Below are 27,111 nucleotides of genomic sequence, written 5' to 3'. Positions count from 1 at the left end.
CTGGGATCATGACCTGAGCCAAAGGCACATGCTTAACGACTGAGCCACCCAGGTGCCCCTAAAATTTTTTTCTTATGATGAGAACTTTTAAGACCTACTTTCTTGGGGCGCCTGGGTGGCTCGGATGGTTAAGTGTCTGCCTTCAGCTCAGGTCATGATCCCAGTGTCCTGGGATCAAGCCCCATATCGGGCTCCTGGCTCAGCGGGGAGCCTGCTTCTGCCTCTCCGCCTGCTCATGCTCTCTCTCTCTCTGTATCTGTGTCTCAAATGAATAAATAAAATCTTTAAAAAAAAAAAAGATCTACTTTCTTAGCAACTTTGAAATATGCAATATGGTATTATTAACTATAGTCTCCATGCTGTGCATTACATCCCCAGGACTTATATAGTTTATAACTGGAAGTTTGTACCTTTTGCCCCTTCACCTATTTTGCCCATTTCCCCACCCCCCACCTCTGGCAACTGTCAGTCTGTTCTCTGTGTCTTTGAGCTTGGGTTTTTTTAGATTCCACAAGGAAGTGAAATTATACAATATTTGTCTTTCTCTGCCTGATATATTTCACTTAGCATAATAACCTCAAGGTCCATCCATGTTGTCACAAATGGCAAGATTTCTTCCCTTTTTATGGCTGAATAAAAGTCTGTTTTGCATTCTTTATGCATTCTATATATATATGTATGTATATATATATACATATATATAGTTAATTATGTATTTTCTTTATGCATTCTATATTTTCTTTATGCATTCATTCATCAGTGGACACTCAGGCTGTTTCCATATCTTGGCTATAGTAAATACTGCTGCAGTGAACATGGGGATGCATATATCTTTTTCAGTTAGGGCTTTCATTTCCTTTGGCTAAATACCCAGGAGTGAAATTGCTGAATCATATGGTCATTCTATTTTTAATTTTTGAACAAAGATCTAGCTTTATCTGGGACAGAGACATGCCCAAATAAAAGATGACATTCCTGAACCTCTTTGACAACCCAAGTGTGACTATGTGCCTGAGTTTTGAGCAATGAAAAGTTACTTGAAGTAACTGATTTAGATTTCCTGGGTAGCTTCTTTAATAAAATGACCGCAGATGACATGATCCAGGCTGCCTGGATCATGGATGTGATGGCAACCATGGTTGACCTTGAAGACAGAAGCCCCATGCTCAGAATAGTGGAGCAGAAAGAGAGAAGGAGCCTGGGCTTCTAATGACCATATCAGCAATAGACTGCTCACCTGGTCCTTTTCATGAGAGATGGAAGTAAACATATATTTACTGAAGCCATTTATGGAGCCAAAAAGAACCATTCTGACTCAGCTCCTCAACCCTAGCATCTCTTTTAGTTATCTCTTTGAGGTTCACTTTAACCAAATTTTAGGACTATAGAACCAGGGCCACAGCATTTTATACCATACTACTCTTTTCCCAGAACACCTCTTTCCAGCCTGGTCCTGATCACAGCACCTTCCCAGGATTCACTTACCAAATTCACAGTGGTTGATCCTGCTGTAGAGCAGGCCCATGGGGATGTTCCAGCCCGCGGTTCTATCTACTGCAGTATGGCAGGACTTCCTGCCTTGCAGATTGTTCCAGGTGAGGCTATCATCTGCTGATGCCCTAACTACGGCCACAGCATAATACCCTACAAGAAAGACACCAAAAAAGAAAGTATTAACACCCCGGGCCCTCCAGAGTATGTGTCTACAATCAAAGCCTGCCACCTCCCTGTGAAAGCAAAATTATCCTGAATCATTCCTTCTGTCTTTGAAAGGGTCTTCCCCAAAACTGACTGAGTCACTCTGTCAGATGGAGATTATTCTGAACATTTAAAACAAAATAGTAAGAAAACATCATCATCAGAGCAATGTCTGGTGTATAATCCTTCCCTAAATGCATAAAACTACAAAAGCTATAAACCAGCAACTCACCCTCCACTGTGGAATATCAGAGAAATGGAGACTGAGGAGCACGTGACTCCCAAAATTTTATACAGTAACAATTAGGAAAGAGTAGTAGTAAATGACCAATAAATTACAGGGAATATTCTGGCCATGTATTTTGGGATATGGAGAATACAGGTTTGCACCAAAATAAGTATGTGAAGTAGAAATTCAAAATCAAGACAGCTGCCATCTTTAGCAGAAAAATGCATGCTGCTTCTTAAAACTGCAAATAGAAGATCAACCCATGATTTCAACTTTTTAAATTAGTTAATTCAGTCAACTATTTACAGCAGAAAACAGAGAAGCCTTATCATCCATGGAGCAAGAACAAGTCTTTCTATTTTCGGCTAAAGAGCCTGGGTCCTAGAATGAGGAGGAGAGGCTGAGAGGTTGTAATAGGGGAAGTCACAAGGACTTCCACACTAATGGCTAGAAAGGTCTTAGCACTGGGGCTCTGAAACCCTGTGATCACCTTGGCAAGATTTCCTATCTTGTTCCTGTCCCATCTTTTCAGATCCACCCCCCACCAGAGCACTAGCTGAGAGCCGGATTGGCCTGGGTTCCTGGGCCCAGCCCTGGCTGGGAGGCTGAGTAATTTCATGCTCCTAGACATCTGCCTGTGTGAGCCTCTCTGCTCAGCCCTGCCAGGCACATATAAGCAAGACTCCTTGGCTGGTGTAACTCTCATCTAAAACTGTGCAGGCCTTATGTAATGTGAAGCAGTTGGGAGTGATGAGGAGGGTGTGAACTTGCTTGCTGGGTATAGGAACCCTGACAACTTGTAACCTCTGTGAGCTGTTGGTCCTCTTAGGCATCCTTAAAGGATGACGGTACCCACTTACAGGATTAAATGAGAAACCTATGTGCAAGTCATGGCAAGTATAAAAGATTAACCATATTATCAATTATCATCCTTCTGTGGTTCTTTTGCATTCTGAAAATTGGTCTCTTCCATTGCCTTACCTACTTTTGATTTGAATTTAAACATACCTTACCCTTTCCCAAAAGCAGTAAGAATTAAACTCATGAGGTTACCAATCGCAACTCACCTTCCTCTGCTGTACTGATACATTCAGGGCCCTGAGTTTCTGGAGGAGAAAATGAAGAAGTCATTAAACATGTATTCATTGGAAGTCATGCCATTCCCATGTGTAGCTCAGAATAAAAAGAACCAGGAAGACAATCTACATTTCACCAATTCCCAAACAGTCCAGGCTGTCTGGATTATACAAATTCACTTTTGCTCACTGGCCTCTGGAATTTAGCCCAAAAGTGTGAATTTCAAGTTTCTTGCTCTCTTTGACCTGTGGCCACAGTGGTCCCTGCCAACTATACTTGAATCCCTACACCAGGGCACCAGAAGTGTGAGTTTGGGAAGCAAGAAGACCTGCCAGGAATCCCAGCTGAGAATCCCAGCTGTCCTCTGCAGACAGGTCACTTTTAGCTGGAACTTCCCAGTGCAAAGCCTCCAGTCAGCCTGGTGGAAGGTATGGTAGAAGATTCTATCCTTCAAGATGACTGTGGGGATTAGAAATGAGGGAGCCCAGAGCCTAGGAAGTAGGAGGTGCTCAGGAAACAAGAGCTTTCTGGCCAATATGGTGTAAATCAGGCTATGATTTTCCCATGTCGTCTCTCCCTGGCCCAGAGGAAATAAAGCACAGAGAGGCACCCCCTCCACTTACCATAGTTCTCTGCCAGGACAGGCACCAGACCGCACTGGCCCGCTATGTAGATGTAGCCTCCATCCAAGCTCATGGCATCAGCCTCTCCTTTCTGCAAAGACACAGCACATTACAGCAGGTGAAAAGAGGCCATCTCCTGTCCTACCTGCTCTTCCAGCCATTTCCTTGAGACAGCCTTCCCAGCACAGGCCACGAAGGCCCCAGGAGATAGTAGGTGCTGTACCAGATCCCCAAGGATCTATCAGTCAGGAACACCCAGCAGAGAAAATAAAATATACTCTCATTTTCACCCAAACCATGATGAATTAAGGATTAATTTGGGGTTCCTTGCTTAGTTTCTTTAGGAGCAAAGACCCACAGTTAGTCCTCCTGTCCTCTCATAGGATACACTGTCCCAGAGACATTTCCACAACAACTTTCTGACACCAAGAGTTCTTATTCGTAAGACAGATGAGTGGAGTCAGGGACACGAGGCTATGTCTGTGGCATAGAGCACCTCCTGCTGGGGCTTAGCCCTGAATCATGGCCATGTGGCTGAGTGCAATTTCAGTGCTTGGTGTAGACAAAGTGTTAATGAATGAGTAAAATATTCTTGAATGACCAATTTCTCAGGTTTATAAGCCCTGAATTATAGAGATGCTTAAATTCCACAAGATTGCCAAGCTTTCCACTGGGCCTAGAAATCTACTTTCTAGATATACACCCTAAAGGAGTAATCAAATATGTGGGAAACTATTTGGATAAAAAGTACATGTGCAAGTGTGATTCATCCACTGTAAAACATGCAAGAATAATTCATAACAGCAAAAAAGAAAGAAACAGACTAAATGATGTTATAGATAATATGGACAAATGGCTAAATAGATTGCATCACATCCACACTACGAAATAGATTACAACATTAAAAGATCATGTTTTCCGAGTGCCTGGGTAGCTCAGTTGGTTAAGTGTCTGCCTTCTGCTCAGGTCATGATCCCAGGGTCCTGGGATCAAGTCCTGTGTCAGGCTCCCTGTTGAGCTGGGAGTCTGCTTCTCCCTCCCCATCTCCCTCTGCCCGTTCACCCACTTGTGCTCACTCTCTCACTCGCTCTCTCTCTCAAATAAATTAAAAAAAAATAAAAAAATAAAAGATCATGTTTTCGAAAAATGATTTGGGACATAGGAAAAGCTAACTAGATATGTGAAAAAAGTATAGTAAATTGTGTATATGATATGATCCCATTTAACAGGATTTTCTCTGAGTAGAAGATTACAAGTACTTCTCATTTTCTTTTTTATATCATTCAGGATTTTCAAAACTCTAAAAGCAAACATGGAATGCTCTTGTGATCAACAAAGCTAAACTTCTACCTGCTTACACAATCAGCACAGCCCTGTCACACCTATCATGGCACACCATGGGTCTCAGGCATACCCACACCATGGTCCAGCCTCCTGTAAGCAGACACAGCTCAGAGTGCCCTCCACCATGTGCTAATACTGGGAGGAAACAGAGCCCCAAGGAGCCCTTCAGATCCATAAGTTCTAAAGTACTGAAGCTCCTGTGGGGCTGGGCTCCCACATGAGGGCAAGGTTTCTTGGGAACAGGTTTTTATATCTTCTTAAGAACATTCACTCAGCCATAAGGACAGGCAGGCAGCAGTGGCAGAAATGCTGCCCTATGGGGGCAGGAGTGACATACCGCAATCTTGGCAATACAGTCTTCAGTGGACTCTGCTGTTTCACACTCTATTTTCCCTTGGCTGTTTACACTCCACTCATCACACTTGGCCCTCTCGTGGTGACCTATTGCACACCATTTCACCTTCTTGCATTCATCCCTTGGGGTATCTGGGCCTAGGGCATAAGAAAGAGAGCCAGATTTCAGTTGAGGTCCCAGAAGTTCCTGCTGGTTATGAATGCTACTAACTGTCTTTATGAAAATGCTGGGATTTGCCAGCAATATACAAACAGGTCCCATTCCAGGAATTCATCATCTTAGAAAACAAAGGCGGTAACAATCTCTTTGTTGGCTTCTTATCATTTAGGTATGGCTTAAAATAATCTCTTCCAAGAAGCCAACTTTCCTCCCAACCCCTCTATCACTTCAGGCTGTTTTTGGTTTGGTTTGGTTTGGTTTTCCTCCTTCTTTTTGAAATAGCACTTAACCACCTGAGTTGTTCTTATTTATTTGTTCATTGTTTTTTTGTCTGTTCCCTGCAGAAGAACATAAGCTCAGCCAGGGCAAGGGCTATGCCTATCTTACTCTCCACAGCACCCTCATTTTTCAAAGGCAGTGCCTGGCTTATGGTCAGTGCAGTTAAGGTCTGCTGAGTAAATGGACATCTATTTGACTGTCAGCCTCAGTTCAAGTCACTTCCTCAAGGAAGTCTTACTGCAGCTCCAGGAGCTATTTTTCTTTGTTTTCATGGTCTCATCAGACCATGATATTTTGTTCTGTTGAGTCTGTTTTCCCTTATTCTGAGCCAATCTCTCATTTTTAATCAATCATTCAGTAGAGTGACTATTCATTGGACATTTGTCTTCTCCACTGGTGAGAAAGTTCCATGACAGCAGAACCTAATATACGTTTGTCTCACCATTGCATGCCCAGCACCTAGCACAGTTTATGGCTAGAAGAGCAATAAATGTCTGTTGAATGAATGAATAATCAAGCAAACATTCAATGACCCAAGGAAATTCAGGAGCAGGATCAGCCTGTGCAGGGCTCCAGCTTCACTCTGGCATATGCTGATCATAATACTGGCTGCAGATGTACAAGTCTGTAGCAATTTTATTCTATTTCACTTACTTTGTGACAGGCTATTTGGCTTCACAAAGTGGGTAGGGCGGCCCTGATTTACACAAGGGAAATAATGCTAGTATCAATCCAAGTCATTTTAAGCATGAATCTCCTTTCATGCCTTTTGGTGATGTCCAGGCCCATCTCATGATGGCTGACACCATTTAGCATCAGTCTAACACTGGGCAGGATGGCAGAGCGAATAAAGAAATGTTAGGGTGGGCTTTCGGTACCTGGAAAGAGTCTATTGCTGGTCCTTGCCCACACCAGGTTTCCAGGCTCCAAAAGGTCACATGATCCTTCCCCAGTACTTACGCACATCTTCCCTTAGATTCCGAAGAGCAGTGACATAATCATATCCCAGGTACAGCCACGTGTCCATTTTAGGGGGAATCTTCAAAAACCCTTGGGCAGAGTCCTTAAATAGCAGGTCCTTCCCCAAAGGAGAGCTGAAGAGCTGGAAGACTTTAGATTTGTCTTTGCCATAATGTTCCTGTGTATAGTAAAACACAATAGTGATTGGCTACAGCAGCCAGGAAGGCTGCAAAAGGGGACTGAGGAAAAACAAAACCCCCAGAAAATGAAATTAAAACCATGAAATTTTCAAGATTCCAGGAGAGAGGGCAGTCAAACCTGTTCTTTCCCACCCAGCACCATCCCTACTCCCAGCCTTCTTGCAGTCATGCAACAACCTATTTCACAGGATATGTTTCCATGCCTGTCTCCCTGGTTGCGTTGACAGCTCACTGAGCCTAAGAAATGCAGTCTCCTTCAGAAGCTGACGCTGTGTGGTTACCACTAAAACCCTTGATAGACTGATGGGAAGGCTAGACGAGAGGAGGTTGGCTCAGTGCTGGCATTCTGCATGCTCTAGGCTCTAAGTAAAGCTGGCCGTGTGTGTGGCTTCCTTGCAATCAGCCTGAGGGACATTAGGAAAGAGATCATTTCCTTCTGCAGAGGTCATGGAAGGCCTTATGGGGGAGGGAGTATTTGCCCTTGGCCTAGAAGTCCTGGTTTAGATGGAAAGAAATAGAATTAAGCAGTAAGGAGCATCTTCATGTCACTAGGCCAAAATGTAAGGGTCTGACAGGCAATAATGCAGGACTAGGTTCTGTGTGACTCTGAGTCCCTGCTGGGCACTTTTAGACAAGTGGATGAATGTGGCACAGTTACCACTATGTCCTAAAAACAAGGTATTCCATAGTGGCAAGAAGGGAATGTAGGAAAATGCCTCAAATCCAAGCAGAGAGCACTAGGCAGGAGAGAGAACAGTGAATTCAGTACCTGGGCCTGGTTGAGAAGCTCCCAGATCAAGTCTTCCTTGCCCCCCACACTTCGGGCCACAACAGCATGGGAAGGGACTTGGGCCAGGTGGCAGTCCTTATATTTATCTACAGGCATCCTCTGCATGTTGTCTGGGCAGAGCAGCTTATACTGGTCCAAGTCAGCTTTGTTTGGCACATTCTCTGGGGGAAGAAAGCCTGGATGAGCCAACTGCAGACAGGACAGAGTCATGAACTGTAGTCTGTCTCCCCATCCCTTGCAATCCCAATGAATCATAACATGTGCGAGCTGAGATACCTAGAGCAAACATTGAGGGCCAGAGCACAAAAGGGAACTGACCTGCTCAAGATCCCACGACCAGTTACAGGCAAGAAAGCTTCTGATGCCTAGTACAGGGGTGACTGCCCCATACCCCACAACAGGTCTCATCTCAGCAGACCAACTTCAGGCCAAGTTCAGCCAGACATGGCCCCAATCCCTTGCTGTGGCAACATTGACCAGGAAGAAGGATCCCCATGTCCAGGAGGTTGAATGATGGAAAGAGGCCCAGGAGTCCAGGTGAGGACCCCATAGGCACACAACTCTGCACAAGTAGAAACCCAAGCAGTGATAAAGGAGGAATACAGTATGCTCATATCTGACTACTGTCCATGAAAAGGGGTACAGGGGGAAAAAAAAGAAAACCCACTGCCTGGAAGGAATGTGTAGATTCTCCTGTCACTTACCGAACACTGTTGAATGCTTGACAAAGGCCACGTCCCCAGCATCATCCATCAGACACCTGTGGGAAAGAAATACATTAGGAGGATCCCAGCAGGGCAGACCCTTCACCTCAGGCTTGAGGGTCTGTCTGATCACACCATCCAGCCCTGGGACAAGGGCAGAGACTGGTGGAGGCCTCTATGCCGACCCACAGAGGAGGAAACCCTATGGGGCACTGATATACCACTAAGACGGTGGGGGGTGGGGACTGAGCTCATGGGAACTAGAAATCCCTTATCATGTGCCCCAAAGTAGCAAAAAAAATCACTGAAGATATTTTAATACAGAAAAGAGTTTTCAAGTTTCTGAAATGGAAGATAAAGACATAGAGTCTTACAGAGGAAATGTCCCTTGGCTGGCTATCAAACTTTAGGATATAACCAAGGTAAAAGAGGGAGTGAAAAATCAGCCACATGAGCTGTCTGCACAGGGACAATGAGGGAAGGCAGGAGAGAGGCCAGTGCAATGAACAGGAGACACTGCTACAATAGAAAGCAGAGGGACAGTCACTGAAGAATGGTCCAGACACTAAGGATGTGCCTGTTCCCTTAGGCTCTGCCCAGTCCAGCGAAAGAACACACTGGGCAAGTTCAAGGGCTCTGGAGAGATAGAAAAGATCTCCAGGAGAGGGGCTCCCTTGTCAAATGTCACAAGAAAGGCATATGCACTGGCTTGGCCTACAGAGTCCCAGCTGGATCACTGAGTCACTGTGAGGGGATTAGGCCTCCTGGACACCTCTGTAGACTGGGTTCTGCTATGGGCCAGGTAGGGCCTCCCAGCCTGAGGACATTGGACACTTTGGCCACCATGGAACAGCAGCTGGTCTCACTCACTTGAAGGCACCTGAGTAGCCGAAGTATGGTTCATGGTTAGAGCAGGCACACTTGTCCATCCCTTTCCCCACACATAGTTGACACAGATTGGGGAAGGTTGTCCGATCTGCACAGGGAACACAGCTGCCCGCGAAGAAATTGGACACTGCTGCTCAACATAAGACATGTAGCACAGGTCATGAGCCACCCTGGCTACAAGCAATTACAGCTCCCAGCTCCCAGTCTAGACTCTTTAGGGAACAGAGAGTGACTAAAGCAAAACCAGCACACCCAGTCTCAGCACATCCTTATGTGTGTTCACTGATCAAGATCAAGGTTTTCCAAAAAGGGACAAGTTAACCTTTGTCCTCCCACCCCCCTCCCCAAGAACCAGGCCTGTGCCTGCCATTGACCTAGGCCTGTCTCAGGTTGCTATCAGACTGGAACAGCTCAGAGAGAGGTCTCCTCTGGGGGTCATATCTGAGAGATGGGAGACCCACATAGAGAGGTACAGGCCAAGTTCATGGGCAGCAGATAGCCACCAGAAAAGCTCCAGCAGAATGGGAAACACATCAGCCACAGACCGGAAAGAACCCCAGGAAAGTGATCAGTAGGGCCCAGAAAACTTGGCCCTGACTGAAGCCTTCTGTTGGGCTTGATGGCCTTCCCCCACCGCCACTCCTCAGGATAGCCTTTGGGTGGGTGTTAGGAGCTCAGAGAAGAAAAAACTCAGCTGACATCTCCCAAGGGCTGCTGGTGTGGCAGAACTGATCAGTTTAAAGCTGGTGTACCTCCTACCTCCACCCCCTAGACTCATCACACATGATCACCTGATCATGTCTGAGTGACCCCAGTGTGGCCTGTGTAGGCCTGCCTGATAGCACTCACCCTCTTGCCTACTTACCCCTCTGAAGAGATTCACGTGGCTCAGGCAGGTTCCAATAAAGTAAGCCCATGGGGATGTTCCACCCAGCAGACCTGCCAAGGCCCGTGTGGCAGGACTTCTTGCCTTTGAGCTCATTCAGTTTGAAGTCACTACTCTTCTTCACCACAGCCACAGCATAATAGTAGGTTTTTTTATCTGCCAAGAGACAGTGTGAAAGACCCTCAACCTGGGCCACAGGGAAACACTGCTCATCACTACTGGACTCCTGAGTAGAGAAAGGGAATCCACAGGGCACATATATGTTGGTTGGGTCACAAAGAGAGAGAGATCAGGAATACCTGCCTAGACTAGCAGGGGGAAGAAAGGACTGCAGAGAGAACATTTGCAATAATAGTCCAAGCAAACACAGGCCTACCATGGCCCTGCAGGGTGTCTGCCTACACCTACCAACTCAAACCCACCAAGAACTTGGAGTTGTAACACAGAGACCACATTCATTCTAAGTATATCCTGTTCACTGACACAGGCCCAGGGACAGTTGGTTGCTCTCAGAGGAAATGCAAGGCTGCTGGGGCTCCAAGTATGTACTCTAGTGTGGCCTCTCCCCTGTGTATGGCACCTATGGTTTTTGGAGGGCTCCTCTATGTAGCTCTAAACCCTACTGGTTAAGGTCAGGTTGCACACAGTCTTCTCTGTTTCTCCAGGAAGCACATTTCCTAGCCCAGAAGGTCAGTGTCGAGAGCCCCAGTCCTCAACCATCCCAAAGCCCCAGAGGCCTTGACTTGTGCCTATGGCAGCTGATAAGGCCTCTCATTCCCCACTGACACCCAATAGAGAATGCTCATCAGTATTTAATCTCCATTACCTGCCTGGGCAAGACAAACTCAGCATCTACCAGGAGAGAACAAGAGCCACAAACTCTTTCCTGCGTCCCCAGGAAGAACTTACCCTCTTCTGTCCCATAGAACTCTGCCACTACAGGCTTTAGGTTGTAGGGAGTCAGGCCAGCCTCAAACACCAAGCCTGCATCCAGTGTCACAGCATCTGCTTCATTTGACTGAAAGGAAACAGACCAGACCCTGATGAAGTCCTTACTTCTGAGGAAGGTCCACCTATACCCAGGCAAGTGAAGGTGACTGGCAGGTCTTCTTGGACCTGGGGCCAAAAGAACACTCACCTTGGCCAAACCACACCACACCACACCAAGAGCTTCAGTTGACTCCACCTCCCTGGTGAGGGGATTTGGCCACCATATTCCTATTCCTCCCACATAGAGAAAGGAATGAATTATGTTTCTCTTTCCCCTGGTGAAGAGTCTGGTTCTTGGCCCAGAAACCTATGTGTGATCTTTCAAGATCAACATGAATTAGAGAAGCTTTACATGGCAGACCTCATGGGGGAAAGTTGCCCTCCCAACCCTAGACTGGGTACACTGCCCAAGCATAACAGACACTGAAGGAAGTTGCAACCATGCTCTTACACATATTTATATTGAGAACCCAGTTGCTTTCGTTTGGTAACCTCTTCATCTTGGGCCTTCTGCTGAGGTCTTCTTCAGGCACTTTGTGAAGCCCTCCTTATGGGGGAGGGGAGTCTTAAAGACACTTGTCTCCACTCTGATTCAGTACTTTGTACTTTTCCTTCCTGTCCTGGGACCCCATAACTACAAGAGTCTTGTTCAAGGATTTGGTACTTTCTTTGGGCTTTACCTCTTGTTTATACTATGAACTAAGGGTTAGATGCTGATTATTATTTCCATTATGGCTCATTATTTGTTTAATGGACTACTCAGATATGTCACAGGTCACCACTGTTCAACTCAGCTCCATTTTACAGATGAAAAAACAAAGACACAGAAAGTTTGTCACTTCTCCAGGCTACATAGCTAGTAAGTCATGGAGCTGGGATTTAAAATCAGGTCGTCTGGGTTCATTTCTTCCATTACGGTTACTTGCTGGTTATTTAGTTAGTTAATCTTGGAGCAACTTTTAAGGGTTGGGATTGTTTTTTGTTTTATTGTAATATACATAAGATAAAATTTACTGTTTAACCTTTTTTTAAGTACACATTTCAGTGCCATTAGATACATTCACATTGGTGAAGGACAGCTCTATTCCACAACTAAACACCAAATATGAAACAACCTTTGTGGTCTCCTTGGTATCAGAAAAGGTAAGTATAACCTCTGGCCTCTCCCCACCCACCCCGCACACCACAGAACAAAAATAAATAAGCAAACAAACAAATTTCCGCAGAGCAATGAGATTGGGGCTTTGTGGCCAAGACACCAGGATGCTGATCAGGAATCACTGGAGCCTCAGAGGAAAAGGAACCAAGGAGCCAAGGCCTAACTCATGGGATCCACTAGAGCAGCAAGGATTCCAAGGGGAACCTGAACCAGCAAGGAGGAGGAGGATTAAAATCAAGTATGACCTCCCAGATGCAGATAAACACACTCAGAAGAATATAAGCCACAATGCACAAGCATCAACAGGAACAACAGACTTGGGCCCTCAAAGGAGGTTGAAGCTGTCTGATGCAAAGTTGAGAAGAGCTGCCTATGAGGTATTTACTTTTCTATACATATTGAAGGCTGCAATCAGAGATAAAGCATAGAAAAGGAAATTATCAGAAATAAAAAGAAAAATTATTTGAACTGGTGCTTCTAGAAACAAAAAATATAACTGTTGAAATAAAAAAATGATGAATGGGCAATAAGTTGATTGACATGTTTAAAGTAAGAATTAGTGAACTGGAAGCTATATCTGAAAAATGTATCCTGGATGCTGCCAAAAGGAGGTATAGATGGTGGAAATTGTGAAAGAAGGATTAAAAAGTTAGATTAAAGAAGACCTAATATGTGTTATCTTGGAATCCTAGAATTAAAAAAAAAAAAAAATGGAGGAACTGAAAAAAAGCCAGTATTTAAAGAGATAATGGCTCCAGATTTTTAGAATTGATGAAAAACATAATTCCACAGACCTGATATACCCTAAGCAGGATAGGTACCAAGATTTTCGCAACTGCAAATATCATAGTGAATCTATAGAATGTCACAGACCAAGGAAATGAAACCTCAAAATTATTCAGAGATGATTGAAGGAATAACAGGATAATACCAGACTTCTCCACAACTACAGTGGAAGTCAGGAGAGAGTGGAATAATATTTTAAAACAGGGTAAAAATGTCAAACTAGAATTATACATTCAGCAAAATTATCATTCCAGAGATTAAAGCATTTGCAGAGAAAACAAGCAAGCACCTGAGAGAGTTTAACACCAAGAGATTGGCTTGAAAGGATCACCAAAAGAACATATTTCAAGAAGGAAACATATCCCAGAAGGATAGTGTGAAAAATGAGAAGGAATGGGAAACAGACTAAATGACAAAAATGTAGATAAATCTAAGTGTTCTCTTTCTTCTAAGTCTCTCTTTCTAAATTTTTGGGTGTGTGTACACACACAGACACACAAACACACACACATATGTTTATATATAGTGTCTACAAATACATGAAGTATTTACATTGAGTGTTTTAAAAAAGATAGACATAAGGGACACCTGGGTGGCTCAGTTGGTTAAGTGGCTGCCTTTAGCCCAGGTCATGATCCCAGGGTCCTGGGATCAAGTCCTGTGTTGGGCTCCTTGCTCAGCGGGGAGCCTGCTTCCCCCTTTCTCTCCCTCTGCTTGTGCTCTCTCTGTCAAATAAATAAAATCTTTAAAAAAAAAAAAAGATAGACATAAAATATTAAATGGTAATATTTAAACAGGGAAGAGGGAAGTCTGAGCTACTGTTTCCCAGAGTCCTTTTATTGTTTGGGAAGGAGGACCAGGATTATTTTACTGTAATATATTGGTAAGCTAAAAGTATGTAGTAAAAATTTAAGGAACTCATTAAGGAATATAAATAAAGTTTTTAAATTCATTACCAGTAGGAGGGAAAGTGGAATAAAGGGAAAACAATGCAAATGAACAAACACATGTGCAAACTCAATTTTTAAAAATCAGAAAACAGGGGAAGCCTGGACTAAAAGAAATCAAAAAGTAATATGGCAGAAATAAGTCCAAATTTACCAGTAATAATAATAAAATAAATGAGATTTCACATAAAATAAATATGATTGTCAGATTGCATTAATAAGATCCAGCAACAGTTTTCAAAAGATGCACCTAAAGCAGAAGCACACAGAATATTGAAAATAAAGGAATGAAAAAAGGCACAGGAGAAGACTACTAAGCAAAGAAAGTTGGTGTAGTATGTTAATATCAGAAAAATAGAGTTTAGTCAAAAAGCACTGCCAGATAATTTCTTAATGATAAAATACCGAATTCACCCAGAATGATATGGATTATTCTCTCATATGCTGGTGGTAGGAGTAGAAATTGAAATAATCACATTGTCAACTACACTCCCCCCCAAAAAAAGAGGAGAGAGCCCAGATGTCCCTCGACATGAATGGATAAAGAAGATGTGGGGTGTGTGAATATATAATGGAATATTACTCAGCCATCAAAAAGAATGAAATCTTGCCATTTTCCATGACATGGATGGAACTAGTGGGCATTATGCTAAGCATAATAAGTCAGTCAGAGAAAGACAAATACCATATGATATCACTCATATGTGGAATTTAAGAAACAAAACAGATGAATATAGGGGAAGGGAAGGAAAAATAAAATAAGAGGAAAACAGAGAGGGAGACAAATCATAAGAGACTCTTAACTATAGGGAACAAACTGAGGGTTGCTGGAGGGGAGGTGGGTGGAGGGATGGGGTAACTGGGTGATGGGTATTAAGGAAGGCTCTTGATGTAATGAGCACTGGGTGTTATATGCAACTGATGAGTCACTAAATTCTATCCCTGAAACTAACAATATAGTATAAGTTAATTTAATTGGATTTAAATTAAAAAAAATTTTTAAGGAAATAAAGGTAACTACATGGGTAAATTAAAAAAAAAAAGAACCACATTGAATTGACTTAAAAATCAAACACTGCTGGTGGAAATACAAGCTGGTATAGCCATTCTGGAAAACAGTATGGAGGTTCCTCAAAAAGTTAAAAATAGAGCTACCCTATAACCCAGCAATTGCACTACTAGGTATTTACCTAAAGGATACAAACATAGTGATCCAAAGGGGTACCTGCACCCCAATGTTTATAGCAGCAATGTCCACATTAGCCAAAATATAGAAAAGCTGAGATGTCCTTCAACAGATGAATGGATAAAGAAGATGTGGTGTATATATATACAATGGAATATTATTCAGCCATAAAAAAAGAAATCTTGCCATTTGCAAAGACATGAATGGAATTAGAGGGTATTATGCTAAACAAAATAAGTCAATCAGAGAAAGACAATTATCATATGATTTCACTCATATGTGGAAGTTAAGAAACAATACAGGATCATAGAGAAAAGGAAGGAAGAATAAAATCAGATGGAATCGGAGAGGGAGAAAAACCATAAGAGACTCCTAACTATAGGAAACAAACAGGGTGCTGGAGGGGAGGGGAGTGGAGAATGGGGTAACTGGGTGATGCGCATTAAGGAGGGCACTTGATATAATGAGCAGTGGGTGTTATATGCAACTGATGAATCACTAAACTTTACCTCTGAAACTAATAATACACTATATGTTAATTCATTAATTTTTTTAAAAATCGAACATATTTGGCATTGTCTTAAAAGGCAAATACATATCCCTTGGCACAGCAAGTCTGCTCCTACATATATATATTCAAGAAAAACTATTAATATTTTTGTCCTAGGAGATTTGTATAAAAATATTTGTCAAGCCCTGATTAGAATAACAAAAAGCTGGAAATAGCCCAAATGCCTGATGACCAGAAAAGAAAAAATAAATTGTGTTATACTAACATAATGGACTATTGTAGAGCTCTGAAAATGAATGAACAATGGCTATATTCAATGATGTGGATGAATTAGCATAATATTGAGGAGGGAAAAACAAGGAGAAGACAACACATAGTAATGCCATGTTTATGAAACTTTTTACGAATCAAAACCGTGCAGTCGTTCATGCATACCTATATACATCTTAAAACTAAAATAAAAGGCAAGAAAGTTGTAGGATTCAGTTTGCTCAGGATGGAGAAACACATCAGTAGTTGTGGGTTACACCACACTACATGGGTGCCATTCCCATAAAATCCAGTGCTGCCACACAACAGCCCTAGAAGTAAGCTATTGGTACTGATGAAGTTTTGAGAACCTGTGTTAGGTTCATGAATAGTATTATTTCATATTATCGACATTTAAAAATAAAAAGGGGCATGCATGGACTAAAACTGAACAAATGTCATAATTCAAGGGTTATAATTTAAAGCATGATCATAACTGAGATCCAATTTAAAAACACAAGCCAGTTGTTTTTACCAAATGACTGATTCCTTCAATCATGCTCCATCTGGCAAAGTCTACCTCTCCCACCTCATTACTTTTTCCAGTCTCCTGCTTGCTCTACTCCTGTCACCCTGACTTCCCTACAGCAACTTCAGAAAGCCCAGCTCTGCTGTCTCAGGCCCTTTGCACAAACTGTTCTTCACTGCCTGGCGTATTCCACCAATGGCACCTGGCAGGCTTATCCATGCTCATCCTTGGGGTCTTAGTTTCATTGCTTCCCTGTCAGGGAGATTGTGCCTGACACCCAGGCCAAAGCAAGTTTCTTCTGAAAGTCTCTGTCAGAGCATTCTACTCTTTCCCTTCGTTGTACATCACACAATTTGAAATTTACAATTTATTTGTTTGCATGTTTTTCTTCTCTCCTGACTAGACTATAAGCTCCTCAAGAGTAAGGAGGAAATTCACTGCTGCAGACCCATTGCTCAGCACAGGGTCTAACCCACATTCAGATGTGCAGGGACAACAGTGAAGGAGTGAAGTGTTTTTAGAAAATCTAGAAAACAAAGAGATCAGCAAACATCTGCAGTTGGCACTGTATTCCTCTTCCCTGTGAGCATGATTCATCTAGTTCCCGTGATGTACCAAGAATTTCCAAAACAATGTCATATGGAAATTTTGATAGTAAACATTCTTGTTTTTTCCCTGAATTCAGAGAACTTCGTGCCTCAAAATAGTCTCCTTTTCAGAGTGTGTTGGATTTTAAGACTCCTTAAAGATAACCACTCCAATTTCCCTTTCTGAAGTGCTTTTATTAGCACTGGGGGTTGACTGTTCCACACCAGCCTCCTACCTGTGAGTAAAGAGTTGTTCCAAAATGACAGAAGAGAAAGTATGGATTTTATTCCACTCTCTTTTAGGCAACAGTGACTTACCGAAATGGCCTTGATGCACTCAAGGTAGGAGCTTTTCTTCACACAGCTGACAAAAGGACCATTTTCAAGGACAGTTTTCATATTTTCCATGAAACTGGAACACTTACTGGCCTCATGATTTGAGACAGTGCACCATCTCACAGTTTTCTCAGGGGAGACAGCCAGACACAGCCCTAGGAGAAAGAGGCCAGAGGTTGTGCTAGTGGGAGAGACAGAACACCCTCTCGAAGTCTCCATCCCCTCCATCCTGCCCTCCTCCCACTCCTCCCATTAACACCACAGAGCACAGATTCTGTTGCCTTCTGAGGCTGGGGACAAGAGAATGGAACCCTAATGGCCTCCTAGTCACCTGCTAACCACCCTATGCTAGCCACCCTGTGCTAGCCAGAGGGATGCTGGCTTGATCATCAGCTCTCAAGTGGAGACCACAATAATCTGCTTTTCTCTGTTTTCCCTGCCTCCTTATCTCACCATCATGGGACTGCCAAGGGACATAAGCCTCATCAGTGTGACCAGACCTTTTCAGCCTCTTGAAGGCATTGGATTGATATGACAACTTGGGGAAGCTAGCAAGGTAGGAATTACCATCTTTTAAAGATGATGGAACTAGGCTCAGAGAGTGATGCTTCACCTAAGGTCACCCAGCCTGTTAGTGGCCAATACTGGCCTAGAAACCAGGTCTCCAGACTTTTGTCTCTGCCCAGAGAATAAAAGAAGATGACATTCTGAGTTATTTTCCATCTGCTTGGCCAGTAGGTAGGGATAAATGATTGATGAAATAATGAATTTGCCTGTGATACTCATCTATCATCCTCTGTTCCAGGAATAACTAGAACTCCACATATTCAGTGGTTCTTCTGTTTCCAATGACCCCTCCCTCAATTTTCATCAGTCTTCTGGGCTGCCATTAGGAGAAACTAAAACCAGCCATGTCTGTAGCTATTAAAATCATGTGGTTGCACTGCTCCCAAAGACCTCTGTCATCTCCACTTTTTGTGGATAACAGCACAGGGCTGACTCAGGGAAGCTGATGAATATCCACAAAGCACAAAGCAGGAAAGGGAAAGAGCAACAGTTCTCCAGGATGCATAAGGAGGAGCCACAGGGAAATCAGTGCCCAAACCACCCTTTATCCCACATCTGCCCATGAGAAGTCATGGGAAGCATCAGGATTCAGTGGCAGACCCTTCCTAAACTGCCCCTCCTGAGGTCTCATGGGCAGGAATTTGTCCTGAGTCCTGCATTTACCTTGCACAGCCCTATGAGGTGCTTTGAGGGTGGGAGGGGGCCAGGGGCAAAGGCAAGTAATACAGGGCCAACTCCCAAGGGTAAACTTTTCCAGGAGAGACAAATATCTAAACACAAGTCTCCAAAGGTATAACAAATGCACCAGGAGAGGCAGGCAAAAGTTAAAGGACAAAGGGAGCCAGACAATCTCAGGAGGTGATGGGTGTGGTAGAGGCCATCCAGTTCACAGGCCCCACAGCACGGACTTGTGCAACGAACTCCACTCCACTGGTGCCTGGATCCATGGCCTCATTTACCCTCGCCTGACCCTCCCAGCCCCAGCCCTCTCACCGGTGAGGACCCAAGAAGCCTGGATTCAAATATGCTTTGAACCTCTCAGCAGCCCTGCTTCTTAGCAGGACATCTTCAGCGCCAATGGCACCCATGGGACATCAGACTGCCAAGGGTGGGGGCGCGGTCAGATCTGGGAGGCCTTGAATGCCATGCTTAGCAGTTCAGACTCAACTCAGGAGGCCTCATAGAAGGGATCTGATAAACTATGATGGAAGTGCTCTTACTGTATTCTAATACTACAAGATTTACTGGACAAGGAGGAGGAGAGCAAGGAGAGGAAGCAAGGAAGCATGGAGGGCACGAAAGGGGGCAGAGGCACTACCAGGACCAGCAGCTGCGCGCAGGCGCAGAGCTGAACCTAAGCTGAACCAGGTGCAGGGATGCGGCGGGGAAGAGCGAAGGAAGTGCTCCTGGCTTCCAGCCCAAGAGTGGAACCCAGGAGCCTGTGCGGCCGAGTGGAGGGTGCAAAGAGCCACCGGGCTGGCTACTCTGCGGACGTTGCCCGCGCCGGCACTCACCCAGGACCGCGCAGGCCAGCAGGGCGCGGACAGCGAGACTCATCTTCCTGGGTCTGTGTCTAGGAGCCGGGAACACAGACCTGTGGGCTTCTGCGCCGTCTTCCCACGTCCGGTGCCCCTTTATCTTCGGCTCAGCGGGCCAAGCAGAATCTTTGACCTCCTGTGTTTGCGCAGCCCGCTTGCCCAATCACCCCTCATCCCTCCCCCTTCATTCCTTCGCCAGGCCGATCACCTCATTTCCTGAGCTCTGGAAAGACCCACGGATGGTTTCCAGCACAAAAATGCTGATTGTAAGGGAATTAAAGAAAAATCAACCCTTTGTTAATGCGTGCTCTCTCTGTGCCAGGAGCAGGGCTGCAGCGGGTAGGGGCGGGGGTTGGGGCCCGTGGCTCTGCTCCTGAATCGCAGGATGCCAGAGCTGGTCCTGCACCAGTCCTATGTATTCATTTCACAGATAAAAGAGGGAAGGAGCTACCCTAGATCCAGAGTAGAAATGCAGAATGATAGGCAAAGACCCTCCTGAGAGAGGGTGTCAGAGAAGAATACAGCTGGCCTCAAATCAAAGACAAGTTCAACACCCTTCACTTGTTCCCAGGTGTCCCCAGAAACCCTGCTCCTGGGCTCTCAAAGGCCCTCCTAACTGAGGAATTGCTCTCTCTCTATATGCCCCACTAAACTAAAACTCCTGGATTAAAAACATTCCTTTCCTCCATGCAGCCTGCTGGACACCTTGGCCTAGGGACAGATTCACAGGGGAGACAAATTATCTCCCACAAGAAGCTACCCAAGAATGCAACGAAGAGTCTAGAGACTCAGAACAAAGTGATACACCAGCACAAAGCAAGGGGCCCAGGGGAGGATGTAGCCTGGTCTCAATGCCTGGGTCATCCCTGTCTCCCTCCAGCTAAGTGGTTTCCAACTGGCTTTGATTACACATCCTTATTAGGAAAAATAGTGAGGTTGTACATTCTGTGTATGTATTTTTTAAACTAATATATTGTGTGCATTTCAGCCATGTGAGGAATATAAATTTATAAAGCAATAAAACAAAGATGAAACATTCTTTTTTAAATGTTCCTTTGTTGGGGCGCCTGGGTGGCTCAGTCATTAAGCGTCTGCCTTCGGCTCAGGTCATGATCCCAGGGTCCTGGGATTGAGCCCCGCATCGGGCTCCCTGCTCTGTGGGAAGCCTGCTTCTCCCTCTCCCACTCCCCCTGCTTGTGTTCCCTCTCTGGCTGTCTCTCTCTGTCAAATAAATTTAAAAAAAAAATGTTCCTTTGTTTATTCTGCCTTATATACACTGAGTAATATCTCAAGGCAAAATAATACACTTAGGGAAAGGGCAAGGGTCCTGATAGTAGATGTAAGTCAATAGTCCAGAAAGTCATCAAAATAATTTTAGGTTTCTCGAAAAGTTACTTATCCAGTCTGATCAGATGATTGTGGTTTTGGGCTCTATCTACACTAACTAATCTATACCAGTCCTTCTAAGATGTCAGTATTGTCATTTTATTTTTGTTCACTTGTGTTTGTGATATCAGAATCATATTCTAATTCTAGTTTCTTTGCAGAAATGTTTTTAAGGCACTTGTGCATTTTATGAGGTTTGGTGAGTTATACCACATCACCTAATCTGTACATCCAATTTCCTGGGCACAAGAAAACCACAAAATGTGGAACCACAAAAGCCAAGAACAAAGGACAGGTCAGAGAGTCGCAACCATCCATTACCCCCTTTCCCACTCCTCCCCTTTTAAGGTGTTCCCCCATCTTCCCTCAGACACTTTAGAGGCTCTACAAGACCTGTGTCTGTCTGGCCTATAGACCAGTGGGAGACAGTGCCAATCCTCATTCAAAATAGTAGTGAATATTCGTTTGTTAATCTTTCACATTAAGAATAAATATAACTGGAAGTTAGGTTATCTTCTCCCATACCCCAGTAGACTGTCTCATATACAAGCGGTTACACACATCCCACTTTAGAGAGCATAGCTATAGCGGGGACTTTCTGTTTACAGTAGAGACATAAGACAAGCCTAGACAGCCTGCCTCACCATTGAGGAAGAGTAACTGCTGCTGCCCTCCTTCGGTCCCTGCCCCTCATGGGCCCTCCTGCTTAAGCCATGGGAAACCCAGAATCATGGCAGGAAGGGCATATTCCTACATCCCCCTGCAGCAGGCATATTAGGGAGTGGTCTGGCTTCCTGTGGGAGACCTTGAGGTACAGAGATGAAGATGGAGGGAGAAAGTGAGGGGAAGGGCTGGCTGGGAGGAGTCGTCACAGGAGACTGCACTCAGCTGATGCCTCCTTAGGCCATGCAGTGAGCTTGCAGGGTCTGCCCAGAAGTAGGAGGGAGAGTTGCCCAATGTTGAATAACCCACAAACTCAGGGAAGCTCCGTGGAGGCCATGGAAAGCAGATGGACCATGATTCTCGCCCCTGCGCCCCTACTGCATTTACTCTCATACCAGAGGGGTTAGTGAGCCCTTCTTGAGGCTGGGCCCCTACTGCATTTACTCTCATACAACGGGTTAGTGAGCCTTTCTTGAGGCAGCTCCTTCAGGGACAGGCCCACAACCAAGCTTGAGCCCCTCAGAGGGAGCACCTTCTGGCCAGTGTACTAGAAGCCCCATTTTAAAGATGAGATAAGGCAACTGAGGCCTTGAAGGATTAATAACTTTTCCAAAATCAACTGCTGAGTCAGATGCAAAATCAAGCAGTCTGGTTCCAGAGTGCATGTACCCATCCACCAGGGACACTGCCTCTCCCAGGAAATAGGGACATACAGAGACCAAGGGACTCATCTGGGATCACACGGAGAGGGACAAACAGGGCACTCCCAGCCCTGACATTTCTTCACAGACACACCACCCCACATTTCAGTTTGCAGAGAGGTTTGCCCATCTGGGAGTGGGCTGAGTGCCCCAACTGCAGAACCTCAGGCATGCACCAATTTATTATGCTCAGATGGAAGGAAAGTATCACATTTTCAGTCCTTCCATGTGCCAAGCACTATTCTGAGGTAAGATTTTTGTGATCTTGACCAACTACCTTGAGAGATGAGATCAGTTCCCCAATTTTCAGATGTGGACACTACACTAAAATGACACATCCTCCTTCATAGAGCTCTGGGACCTGAACTCAAATCTCCTAAGTCCCAGCCTTCTCTAGACTACAGCTGCCTTCTGGATATTCATCTTCTCTTTCTTTATCCAGAAATGGAAGGGAGCAATGAAGGGAAGAAAGGAAGGAAGGAGATAAGAGGGGCAGAGGGGAATGAAGAGAGCTTCCATGACCAAGCCAAGTCATAACCCAAATCGTCCACCATAAACTGAATAAAACTCTTTAATTTCAGTGGGATTGGGTCTCTTGTAGAAAGAGCTGAACTTGTGTGTACGTGCAGGGGGTGAGGGGTGGGTTGCTGACCTGAAGGGATGGGCAGGAATGCATTGGCTCTCTGAACCAATATTTGTTGTTTCCAAATGTTGCCTCATTTGCAAAGAAACAGAGCAAACAAAGAACTTCTGTCTGGTTGAACCAGTCCCTCTCACCCTTCCCCTCATTACTTTCTGCCCAACACCAAGGCTTCTCCTCTGAAAGATCTGAGTCTGGGTCTTCGGGAAGGTGGGATCAGGTAGCCTGAGAATTGATGCTCATCGACCCACTACCCCACAGACCTACTGCTCAGGAAGAGTGTGGTGAGAGAGGTGAGAACAAAGGGCACTGTCCTTTTAGAAAAATGTCAGGCCGTTGAAATGCCACACACCCCCAGCTCTCTCTATCTCAATCCCCTCAGAAATCCCTGGACAAGGGAAGATTCTCAGGCTTCCATTCTTTTCCCAGAGGAGTCCATAAAAATATCATTTTCACAAATAGTCCAGGGCCAGACAGCTTCACCAGTGAATTCTACCAAACATTTAAGAATTATAACAATCTTACACATATTTTCCAGGTAATAGAAAAAGAAGGAGTACTCCCTGACTAGTTTTTGAGGCCAGTAAGTATAGTTTGAAAGCCAAAAACATCAAGGATATCATGAGAAATATTTTAAAAAATAACTTTTATGAGCATAGATGCAAAAATCCCAAGCAAAATATTAGCAAATTGAACCCAGCAATATCTAAAAAGGATACTAAATCATTAGCAAGTTGGATTTATTCCAGGAATGCAAGTTATCTTTTGAAAAATCAATCAGTGTAATTGATCACATTAACAGAATAAAAGAGAAAAATTATATGATCATATCAGTCAGTACAGGAACAGCATTTGGTAAAATTCAGCAACCATTCTTTTAAAACCTCTTAGCAAACTTATCCTGGGAAACATGTTTAATCTGATTGCGTGTATATGTAATATATATGAATACATAAAAGAAATGTTTTATATATATATAATATATATATGATTCATACATATATATATGAAATCATCATACTCAGTGGTGGAATGGTGAATGAAAGCTTTCCCTTTGAGATCAAGAAAAAGTTCTACTATTATCACTTCTATTCAACATTTTACTTGTGGACCTTGCCAATTCAGTCAAGTACAAAAAAGATATACTATGTACAAGAATTGAAAAGGAAAAAATAAAACTCATTTTCTTCTCAGGTTATTGCATTAGAAGAAACACAAAAGTGATTTGTCTCATCATCAATTCTGTTAACTTTGTTTGCTTGGTTAAGGTGGTGTCTGACAGATTTCTACACTCTAAATTTCCCTCTTAATTAATGAGTAGTTTGTGGGAAGATATGTTGAGACTATTTAATATTTTATTCCTCATTAGACATACACTGACTAGTTTTAGCATCCATTGATGTTTCTTGCCTAGATCAAGTATTACTATATTGATCGCCAAATAGTGATTTTCTGATTATATCATTCTTTGTACATTAATCAATTGGCATTCTAAAGTAAACAAATGCTTCCTGTTCTCCAATTATTTGTTTATTTCCTTTTATTTGTTTTTTTTTTTAAAGATTTTATTTATTTGTTTGACAGAGAGAGACACAACGAGAGAGGAAACACAAGCAGGGGGAACAGCAGAGGGAGAGGGAGAAGCAGGCTCCCCGCTGAGCAGGGAGCCCGATGCGGGGCTCGAACCCAGGACCCCGGGATCATGACCTGAGCTGAAGGCAGAGGCTTAACGACTGAGCCACCCAGGCGCCCCTTATTTGTTTTTATCAGCATGGACTCAGGGGTTCCATCTTTCTCAGTGAGTTATAATCCTTTACTGTCATTTTTTTTTCAATTTTTTATTGTGGTAAAATACACATTACATAAAATTTATCATATTAACCATTTTTAAGTGTACAGTTCATTCATATTGTTGTGTGACTGTGACTATCCATTTCCAGACCTCCTTTTATCTTGAAAAACTGAAACTTTATACCCAGTAAACAAAAAGTCCTCATTTCCGTCTACCCCTAGCCCCTGGTAACCATCACATTATTTCCTGTTTCTATGATTTTGACCACTCTAAGTGCCTCATTTAAGTGGAATCATACAATATTTGTCTATTTGTGATTAGCTTGCTTTATTTACCATAATGCCCACAGTTCATACATGTTGTAGCATATGTCAATAATTTCCTTCTTTTATAAGGCTGAATAATGTTCCATTCTATGTATTTACCCTATTTATTTATTTATTCATCTATCAGTGAACACTTGGGTTGCTTCCACATTTTAGTTATTGCAAATAATATGTCTATAAACATGGGTGTATAAATATCACTTCAAGACCTTGCTTTCAATTCTTTTGAGTATATACTCAGAAGTGGAATTTCTGGATCATATGGTAATTCTTTTTTTTTAAGTTCTTATTTAAATTCCAGTTTAGTTAACATACAGTATTATGTTAGTTTCAGGTGTACAATATAGTGATTCAACACTTCCATAGGTTGCCCGGTGCTCATCACAAGTGCCCTCTTTAATCCCCATCACCTATTTCACCCATCCCCACCCCCCACCTCCATTCTGGTAACCATCAGTTTGTTCTCTGTAGTTGAGAGTCTGTTTCTTGGTTTGCCTCTCTCTCTTTTTCCCCCCTTTGCTCATTTGTTTTGTTTCTTAAATTCTACATATGAGTGAGATCATATGGTATTTGTCTTCCTCTGACTGACTTATTTCGCTTAGCATTATACTCTCTAGCTCCATTCATGTTGTTGCAAATGGCAAGATTTCATTCTTTTTAATGGTTGAGTAATATTCCATTGTATATATACACCACACCTTCTTTATCCGTTGATCAGTCAACGGACACTTGGGCTGTTTCCATACTTTGGCTATTGTAGATAATGCTGCTATAAACATGAGGGTGCTGTATCCCTTTGAATTAGTATTTTTGTATTCCTTGGGTCAATACCTAGTAGTGCAATTCCTGGATCATAGGATAGTTTTATTTTTAACTTTTTGAGGAACCTCCATACTGTTTTGTATGGCTGCAGCAGTTTGCATTCTACCAACAGTGCAAGGGGATTCCCCTATCTCCACATCCTCGCCAACACCTGTTGTTTCTTGTTTTTTATTTTAGCCATTCTGACAGGTGTGAGAGGATATCTCATTGCAGTTTTGATTTGTATTTCCCTGATCATGAGTGATGTTGAGCATCTTTTCATGTGTCTGTTGGCCATCTGAATGACTTCTTTGGAGAAATGTCTATTCATGTCTTCTGCCCATTTTTAAACTGGATTATTTGTTTTTGGGGTGTTGAGTTTTATAAGCTCTTTATGTATTATGGATACTAACCCTTTATCAGATATGCCATTTGCAAGTATCTTCTCCCATTCCGTAAGTTGCCTTTTAGTTTTGTTGATTGTTTCCTTCTCTGTGTAGAAGCTTTTTATTTTGATGTAGCCCCAATAGCTTATTTTTCCTTGTTTCCCTTATCTCAGAAGACATATCTAGAAAGAAGTTGCTATGGCTGATGTCAAAGTAGTTACTACCTGTGTTCTCTTTTAGGATTTTTATAGTTTCAAGTCTCACATTTTGGTCTTTAATCCATTTGGAATTTATTTTTTTGTATGGTGTAAGAAAGTGTTCCAGTTTCATTCTTTTGCATGTTGCTGTCCAGTTTTCCCAACACCATTGATGATATGGTAATTCTATGTTTAATTTTTTGAGGAATCCCCATACTGTTTTCTATAGTAGCTGTACCATTTTATATTCCCACAAATGGTGCACAGGATTCTAATTTCTCCACATCCTCACCAACATTTACTACTTTCCAGGTATTTTTTTTTAATAGTAGCCATCCTAGTGGGTATGAGATAGTATCTTGTTATAGATTTGATTTGCATTTCCCTAATGATTAGTGATATTGAACATCTTTTCATGTGCCTATTGACCATTTGTATAATTTCTTTTCAGGAAGAAAAGTCCTTTGCCCACTTTTGAATTGGTTGTTTGTTTTTCTGTTGTTGAGTTTTGGGAGTTCTCTATACATTTTGGATATTAACGGCTTATCAGTTACCTGATATGCAAATATGTTTTCACACTCTGTGTGTTGCCTTTCACTCTGCTCATAGTGTCTTTTGTTGCACAAAAGTTTTAATTCTCAT

At 43.2% G+C, this 27,111-nt stretch overlaps 1 protein-coding gene across 1 annotated transcript in view; it reads right to left on the bottom strand.

The window, feature by feature from the left end:
• Window positions 1-19,702, bottom strand: part of LOC102739031 (serotransferrin) — a 54,924-nt gene extending 35,222 nt beyond the window's left edge. Inside the window, 12 exon segments of the mRNA XM_081826679.1 lie at window positions 1,486-1,644; window positions 2,995-3,033; window positions 3,628-3,718; window positions 5,309-5,463; window positions 6,725-6,902; window positions 7,694-7,875; window positions 8,419-8,474; window positions 9,289-9,436; window positions 10,172-10,348; window positions 11,102-11,210; window positions 17,455-17,627; window positions 19,554-19,702. Coding sequence (XP_081682805.1) covers window positions 1,486-1,644; window positions 2,995-3,033; window positions 3,628-3,718; window positions 5,309-5,463; window positions 6,725-6,902; window positions 7,694-7,875; window positions 8,419-8,474; window positions 9,289-9,436; window positions 10,172-10,348; window positions 11,102-11,210; window positions 17,455-17,627; window positions 19,554-19,596 — 1,510 coding nt within the window. The 5' untranslated portion in view covers window positions 19,597-19,702.
• Window positions 19,703-27,111: the final 7,409 nt, after the last annotated feature.

Source organism: Leptonychotes weddellii, chromosome 1, assembly GCF_054177405.1.
Source record: "Leptonychotes weddellii isolate Sample4059 chromosome 1, ASM5417740v2, whole genome shotgun sequence".
In the NCBI taxonomy this organism is placed as follows: Eukaryota; Metazoa; Chordata; class Mammalia; order Carnivora; family Phocidae; genus Leptonychotes; species Leptonychotes weddellii.
Note: the sequence above shows the minus strand (reverse complement) of the source record. Positions and strands in the feature narration are given on the sequence as shown.